The 8,076-nt window shown below is 45.8% G+C and overlaps 1 protein-coding gene across 1 annotated transcript; it reads right to left on the bottom strand.

The window, feature by feature from the left end:
- Positions 1 to 4,681: 4,681 nt before the first annotated feature.
- LOC144713713 (putative protein phosphatase 2C 10) lies at positions 4,682 to 7,806 on the bottom strand. The gene is made up of 5 exons (XM_078588381.1): positions 7,415 to 7,806; positions 6,626 to 6,868; positions 6,268 to 6,550; positions 5,161 to 5,315; positions 4,682 to 5,088 (listed from the first exon to the last, which is right to left on the bottom strand). Exons 1-5 carry the CDS (start codon positions 7,451 to 7,453, stop codon positions 4,948 to 4,950), a joined length of 861 nt encoding a protein of 286 aa, XP_078444507.1. The 5' UTR covers positions 7,454 to 7,806; the 3' UTR covers positions 4,682 to 4,947.
- Between the last annotated feature and the right edge of the window lie 270 nt (positions 7,807 to 8,076).

The following is an 8,076-nucleotide window of genomic DNA, read 5'->3' as shown; positions in this document are numbered from 1 at the left end:
CTCCGGACCCTCACTCAGTGGATCGCAAGTACACTCTTCAACTTCGGGTTTTTCAGTTCCTTATGGGACTTAACCCGGAATATGAATCGGTACGGGCTCAGCTCATACACCGGGAGAAAGAGCTTTCCTTCAAGGATGCGCTCCGTAGTGTGAGAATTGAAGAATCACACTTTCAGCAGACCCAGACCCCGGCTTCAGCACTTGTAGCACATTCGTCTTCCTCCACGCATCCCTCGATGACGACCACACCGACTGGAGCAGGAGCTTCGCCTCGTGGTCCGTCTACTCGGACTGAGGAATCCTCCAAAGGTGATCCTTCTCTTTTCTGCAATTACTGCAAAAAGAGGGGTCACTCGAAGGAGACGTGCTTTAAGCTTCAACGGAAGTGAATGCAATAGAGCAATCTTGCTACTGTCGCCCCTTCTGTCAGCCAAGTGCCAGCGCCTGGTCAAGTGCCTATGCCTTGTGGTCTTCTTCCGACCAATGCTTCTCCTCCCGGCTTTACACGTGAAGAAGTGGAACGTCTTCGGCGACTGCTTGATCCTCCAGTCGTGGGTTCTTGCTCTCTAGCCCATGGAGGTACGTCCACCATTCCTTCTACACCTCCGTCAACTTCTGGAAACTCTCCATCATCATCCACTTGGCTTCTTGATTCCGGTGCCACGGCTCACATGACATCCAATCCTCGAGCTTTTGTGACTTATGAACCTGTTTCCGGCTCCTCCAAAGTTAAAACGGCTTCCGGAGATCTTCTCACTGTGGCTGGGATTGGTCGTGTGTCTCTCTCTTCTTCGATGAACCTCACTAAAGTCCTTCATGTTCCCCGTCTTAATCATCATCTTCTCTCTTTATCTCGCCTTGTTCGCGATCTAAACCAAGATCTTACATTCACTCCTAATACCTGTTTTTATCGTGATAAGGTGTCGGGGAGGACGATTTCCATTGCTGAGGAGCATGAGGGCCTCTATCTTGTTCGATCTCCTTCGCTCCCCCTTGCTGTTGTTGCCGCTGCTGTTTCCCTTTCGGCATCTCATGAGCGTTTGTGGCTTCTCCATCGACGTCTCGGCCATCCGTCTTTTGCTACTCTTTATCATCTATTTCCAAAACTCTTTCAAGGCCATTCTGTGGACCGCTTTGTTTGTGACGCTTGTCGAATTGTTAAACATCATCGTACTACGTATCCTATTTCTTCTTCCCATTTGACGACTCCTTTCTCTCTCATTCACACTGACGTGTGGGGACCATCCCCTGTTCATAGCACTTCCGGTGCTCGGTGGTTATGCATTTTCATTAATGACGCTACTCGTTTCACGTGGGCCTATCTATTGAAGAATAAATTGGAGATATCTCTTGTTATTCCCCAATTCTCTTCTCTCATTCAAACCCAATTCTCTACCTCCATTCGTTGCTTCCGCTCCGACAATGCCAGAGACTATGTCAACTCCACGTTAAGCACTTTCTTCCAAGAAAAAGGCATTATCCATGAAACCACGTGTCCATACACACCCAAGCAAAATGGTGTTGACACGTGTCCACGGAGCCTTTTATTCCACATGCATGTGCCAAAGTATTTTTGGGGTGAAGCTGTCTTAACCGCCATTCATCTTCTCAACCGTCTTCCGTCTCGCGTGCTTGATTATTCTACTCCCATTGACTGTCTCCAGCATTCCTTCCCAAACATTTCTCTTCAAACCAATCTTACCCCTCGTGTCTTTGGGTGCGTTTGCTTTGCGCCTAACCACCATCTTGGTCGTGACAAGCTTGATCCTCGTGCCATCCAATGTGTATTCGTCGGCTATTCTTCCACCCAAAAGGGTTATCGATGTTATCATCCACCCTCTCGTCGATTTATCATCACCAAGGATGCTACCTTTGAGGAATTCACTCCGTATTACCCCTCTTCTTATCCAGTTTCACCTTCTTTACCACCTCCATCAGATCCTCTTGAATTTCTTATTCTCCCTCAGACATCTACGTCTTCACCAGTCTCCAGTCCTTCCCCGTCTGTTCCTCCCGACGAGCCTCCACTTGCTATCCCCATGAACACCTCGTCTTCCGGTCCTCTGCCCGCACCAATCTCAGCTCCTCCTGTCCCTTACGTGGATCCCTCTCCTGTCCTTACCGAAGATTCATTCTCTGCTCCATCGAATCCTCCTGCAGCTTCCCCATCGGATTCATCTATTCCTCTCTCTTGTGCTCCTTTACCTATCCGCCGTTGCCCGCCAGAGAAACGTTATGGACTCACTCTCGCTCGTCGCAAGCCTCGTGTTCCTCCTACTCCCGAAGCCCCCTCATCCTCCTCATCCAATCCTTCAGAAAATCCCTCCTTAGCCCTGGTGTCTTGCCCTCATCCTTCCCCATTATATCCATTAGAAGCATCTATCCCATCTCATCGCCTCTCCCCATCCTACCATGCCCTTCTCACCTCCCTTGACGCTACCTCCCTTCCGAAGACGGTGGACGTTGCCCTATCGCTCTCGCATTGGCGTCGGGCTATGGAGGAGGAGCTCCACGCACTCGCTCTAAATGATACATGGGATTTGGTTCCTCTGCCACCGGGCAAGCACTTGGTTGGCAGTCGTTGGGTTTATGCTGTAAAGCACAATTCCGACGGCTCTGTTGAAAGGCACAAGGCACGTGTTGTGGCGCAAGGGTTCACCCAACAGTATGGCATTGATTATCAGGAAACGTTTGCCCCTGTAGCCAAGATGAATACTGTCCGGATCCTCTTGGCCCTTGCTGCAGATCGTGGCTGGATATAGCAGCAGTACGATGTCAAGAACGCTTTTCTTCATGGTGACTTGACTGAGGAGATCTATATGGCCTTACCTCCTGGATATGCCTCCTTAGTGCCGTCTACTCTGAGTTTGGTTGTGTGTCGCCTGAAGAAAGCGTTGTACGGCTTGAAGCAATCTCCTCGTGCTTGGTTTGGCCGTTTTACCATGGCCATGAAGCACTGTGGATACCGCCAGTGTAATGGAGATCACACCCTCTTCTACTGTCATTCCACGTCAGGGGGAGTTGCTATTCTTCTTGTGTACGTGGATGACATTATCATCACGGGTGATGATACGGAGACCATTACTCAGCTGGCTATGTATCTGTCTTCAGAGTTTGCTATTCGTCATCTTGGTCCGTTACGGTATTTTCTTGGTATCGAGGTGGCTTATTCTTCGAGTGGGAATTTCATCTGTCAGCGGAAATATACGATGGACCTTCTTTGTGAGCTTGGAAAGGAGGACTCCAAGCCTATTTCGACGCTGATTGATGCGAATCATCGACTTGGTGCTGATGCGAATGAAGATCTTGCTGAGCCCGGACAATATCGAAGACTTGTGGGCAAACTGATTTATCTCACCCACACCCGTCCCGACATTGCCTATTCAGTGGGTGTTCTTAGTCAGTTTATGCAGAACCCTCGAATGAGCCATCTTCATGCTGCCCATCGCCTCCTTCATTTTCTGAAGGGCACCATTGGCCGTGGACTGTTGTTTCGTCATCACAGTGGTCTGCGCCTAGAAGTCTACACCGATGCCGATTATGCAGGATCTGTGGTTGATCGTCGGTCTACCTCTGGGTACTGCACCTTCTTGGGAGGCAATCTTATTACTTGGAGGAGCAAGAAACAGAAGGTGGTCTCCCGATCAAGTGTTGAAGCGGAGTTCCGTGCCCTTGCGCATGGTCTTTGTGAAGCACTTTGGATTACCAAGCTTCTTCGTGAGCTACGGTGTCCGGTTTCTTCTCCTGTTCAGCTGTTCTGTGACAACAAATCGGCTATCAGCATTGCTCATGATCCCGTCCAGCATGATCGTACAAAACACATTGAGATCGATCGACATTTCATTAAAAAGAAGCTTGAGTCGAGAAATTTCTGCACGCCATATGTTCCGTCAACTGAACAGCTTGCAGACATCTTCACCAAAGGGCTTCATGCCCCTAGGTTTGAGGAGCTCTGTTCCAAGCTGGGTGTGGAAAACATCCACGCTCCAGCTTGAGGGGGAGTGTTGACATTATTGTCTCCTTTCCTTTCTTGTATTCTTTCTCTTATTAGCCCATTAAGGGCTCTATCTCTAATTCGCCCATTAGGTCTCCCTATAAAACCCCTTGTAATCTCTTTGTTTCATTATCAAGAATTAGTTTCTTGTTTACATTTACAAATCAAAATCATCTATTTGTTGACTGCAAATTTGTCGCTGTCATTCTCTTGCACTCAACGATACATGAATGACAGTGTAAAATTATGATAGAATCATTATTGTATTGAAGGGCATCTTTATCAATTAATGCCGGGACTCCTATGCTATCCTTATCTTCTCTGATAAGAACTCTCAGGTTTTCGTTAAGTTCACCATATATCCAGCACAAGAAACAGGGTATGCGGATCACTGAAGATGATGATGAGTTGGCTATGAGAATTGAGAATTTGTCTTCGAGAAAATTTTCATCATCCTCATTCCCATGGACGGGAATGATAGAACTGAACTTGTCATCAGCTGCAAACTTTTGTGACTGCATACCTCCTCATAAATAACTGGCAGGGGAGAAAGTATCAGGCAATCAAAAAGAGTTACCTCCCCCCAACAGCACAAGTCAGTCTTATGTAAACCCACAGCACAATTTCGGGCTGACTTTGTAACAAAAAGGGAAAAAGAAGGTTCAAATAAAAGATGTGGAACGGAAATAGAAAAACTGCCATTTTTTCCTACGAATAAATTATACAGTAAAGGCACCGTATTTTAAGACATCCATCTCTCCCAAGACCCATATAACCATGTGATGATGTCCAGAAGATAATATCACATTATTCCATCTATCAATCTTATACATTGGCTGCCATACGATTGATTGCCCGAGATGCATAAAAACATGATGCAGCCAGCGGAGCCCAAAATCCGAGAAATGTCTCAATGACCACACTCAATTTCCATGGCCAGTAAGAGGATATATCTACGCTTTGAATCTGACAATGATGCAAGATATGTCATCTTTACACTCACGCTTCCGTGCTTCATCAGTAAGAAGCTTGGCAGCCACCTGAGGGTCCTGCACCCTTCTTGCAATATCTACTGCTTCTTGGTTGTTAACAACCTGAGCACATTAAAAAAAAGTTAAAAATTTACAAGAGAATAGAGAGAGAGAGAGAGAGGCAGAGAAAAAGACCTTCCAAATGCCATCACTAGCGAGTATGAGGAGAGTGGTATCACCGGATATATCTTCAACCCGCACAGCAGGCACTGAGCTAAGATGGGGTTTGAGCAACCTGTCGCCAAAGGCACGGGAAACAGCTAACTGACCGTTGACCCTTGGGACGTCCCCTACAGAAGAAGAGAAAGAAATGAGTTTTTAGATTTCAATGCAGACTATTTTATAGCTGAAATTAGGCCTTGAAGAATAGCTTATCATCGTTTAACCAAAAAAATCTGCATTGATTGTATATCTTTATTAAATGCAAAGCAAAGGAATTAGAGCTACTATGAGACCACAGAAGATTGACAGCATCAACTGAGGACATCTCACGGAGGAAATTAGAAAGCATTACTCTTGTCACCGAACCAATCTTTTATTTTTTTATCAAAAATGTTTCCTCGATTAAGTTGCATCTTTCAAGAATCTAAAATGCCAACATTTAATGTTTAAATATGTATTTACCGTCTATTCTGTTTTCCTATCTTCTTTTGGATAACCATAAATTTCATGAGCAGCAGTTTTAAAAAATACATGTAAGGAAATCAGCACATTTGGTTCTAAAAAATGATCCTGAAACCGAAATTCTACACTGATCTCACAATCTCGCGAAGTCATTCGATAAGAATTTATGTCACCAGTAATTTATCTTCAAATAACACAAGGGTGAATTAAGAATGCTCATTGCATCACGGTCAAAAAACTTGGAGGGTAAATCCAGTAGGACGAAAGGAAGAAAAGGGAATTCCCGAAGTAGAAAGTGATAACCATCCGACTGGGATAGTTCAGAAATTTTGAAGAAACACAGTTAAAAATTATGGTACCATCCCCAACATCTGTCAGGGGCATTTTCTTCATTCACAAGTCCGATAGCTCCCTTTTTGTATAGAAGTGCCAACTAGGGTTTGGTTTTCTCAATGACAATGACATCTCCAAGTCAAGACTACAAAGTTGTCAAGGTTATTGTCACCAGTTTGCGATAAGGATGACAATGACAATACAGTCATTGTCTGCCGAACCCTACAATCAAGCAACACCACAGAAGCCCAATCTTGTAAAGGAAAGAATATAAAAAGGACTCACCAGGCATGTTCGAGACGAATCCGCCAGTATTTTCGATCCTGCCGCGCTCTGATTCTACAATGGGTTCGTGATCAACAGTCACTTGGATGACATGCCCATGCCTCAACAGAACTCCCCGGGAGTCTCCGACGTTTGCAATCCAGAGCCTCTGGCCATTCATGGTAATTGCGATGACAGCGGTCGAACCCCCCAAGCCCAAGCCAGAGCTGTGGGATAGGATCTCCTGGTCTGTCTTGTCAAAAGCCATTGTAATAGCTCTCTCCGGAGAAGTCCAGAAATCAGCCTAAAAAGCATAGAAATGCAAATGAGAGCTACAACACTCTGATTAATTTGCCCCTTCGTGCCTCAAAATCTCTACCTCTTTTAAAATGTTGGCAAAAAGATGTTTTTGAAGGTATGCAGGCACGTCCTCGCCTGAATGACCATCGAAGATGGCAAACAAGCCAAGCTCTTTGCCTTTGATCTTGACAAACTTGGACACGTGGTAGTCTTCCATTGGGTGGCTCATCCGGCCTTTGACCAGGCTGTAACCAAAGCTGATCTTGGTACGGCTCTGGCTGCTCTTCCCTTTCCCAGCACTGGTTGAAGGCTGACCATGAGCCTGCAAAGAAAGTGACAATAATTTAAATTCGTAAAACTAACACCAGAAAAACGAATTTAAACATGATATTAATCAATTCGCAGCAGAAAAGTTCATAAATTCTTCCTTTAGGATATATCAGATAAGCTAACATGGTAATCATTAAACAGAGAAAAGCAGTATTAAGATGGTTCAAGAGAGGAAACAGATGCATTGGAAAGGTAGAAGAACGTCTGAAAGCACTGACCAAGATCAAATAAACTGAATATTTTCGTTCAATTCATTACTCTCAAAAGAAATCCATCTCAATTCAAAAAAGCCGTCGACTAATCGCAGAAGAAAGTTAATAAATCATGAAGCGAATCCACCGTTGAAGACAACAAGCGAAAAATCCGGGGAGGAAAACCCTAGATGTCGAAAAAAGGCAGGGAACAATATACCAAATTTCCACAGGATCAAAATCGCACAATAACCCTCTCTCCATGAGAAAAAATAAGCGTAATCCGAGGACCACTCGACTGAACTACCCATGAAAACAAAACTTCTCAAGAAGAAAATCCCCCTCACCTGAGATCCGGAAGCCTTGAAGCAGCAAAACTTCTCCATGGGAAAAACCCTATTCTCAAAGAACCCTTTAATCGCGCCGCATCAGCTCCTCTCCGACAGCCGATCTTCCCAAGATCAGACAATCAACTTACCACCGATCGAATCGGCTCACCGCGGTAGTCGACGGGAAGAGGGTCGCGGACTGTGCCGTAGGGAAATCCTCTACAGACGCGCTACGAGATGGCCCACGAAGAAAGAAAAAGCAGTCTCCTCTCCCGTTGACTTCTACACCTGCCCGTTCTCCATGCCCGACAAGGCGACAACCCCCGCTCTAAAAACGGCAGGCGTGAGCTGGGCAGGTAGCAAGATGGCGACTTTTGCCTCCAAGGGAAAATCCCGCAGTAAAAGCCGTCAGCTTTCCTCCTGGAGAAACCCCGCGGGGCTGACTACGGCTGCAGAAAGAGTAGATCGCCGCGCCCACGACGCGCCAGCCTTCGCCGAGATCGATCCGCCATTATCGTCGCGCAAGATCTACGGCAAATTCCATCCTTCCTCTCCAGACGAGGAGATCGAGAGCAAGAGAAAACAGTAAAAAACGGAAAGAGGTGAATTGACCAAATGGGGAAGTTTGATAACTGCGCCTATTTATACTTTTTGGCTCAAGCGGTCGTTAAGGAAAATGT

Source organism: Wolffia australiana, chromosome 16 (genome assembly GCF_029677425.1).
Source record: "Wolffia australiana isolate 7733 chromosome 16, ASM2967742v1".
Lineage (NCBI taxonomy): Eukaryota > Viridiplantae > Streptophyta > Magnoliopsida > Alismatales > Araceae > Wolffia > Wolffia australiana.
Note: the sequence above shows the minus strand (reverse complement) of the source record. Positions and strands in the feature narration are given on the sequence as shown.

Excerpts from the sequence above, each read along its gene's own strand:
- LOC144713713 (XM_078588381.1), bottom strand. The coding sequence starts at position 7,453 with ATGGAGAAGTTTTGCTGCTTCAAGGCTTCCGGATCTCAG. Across the intron at positions 6,551-6,625 it reads TTGCCAACATTTTAAAAGAG|GCTGATTTCTGGACTTCTCC; the intron begins GTAGAGATTTTG and ends TATGCTTTTTAG. Across the intron at positions 5,089-5,160 it reads CTAGTGATGGCATTTGGAAG|GTTGTTAACAACCAAGAAGC; the intron begins GTCTTTTTCTCT and ends TAATGTGCTCAG.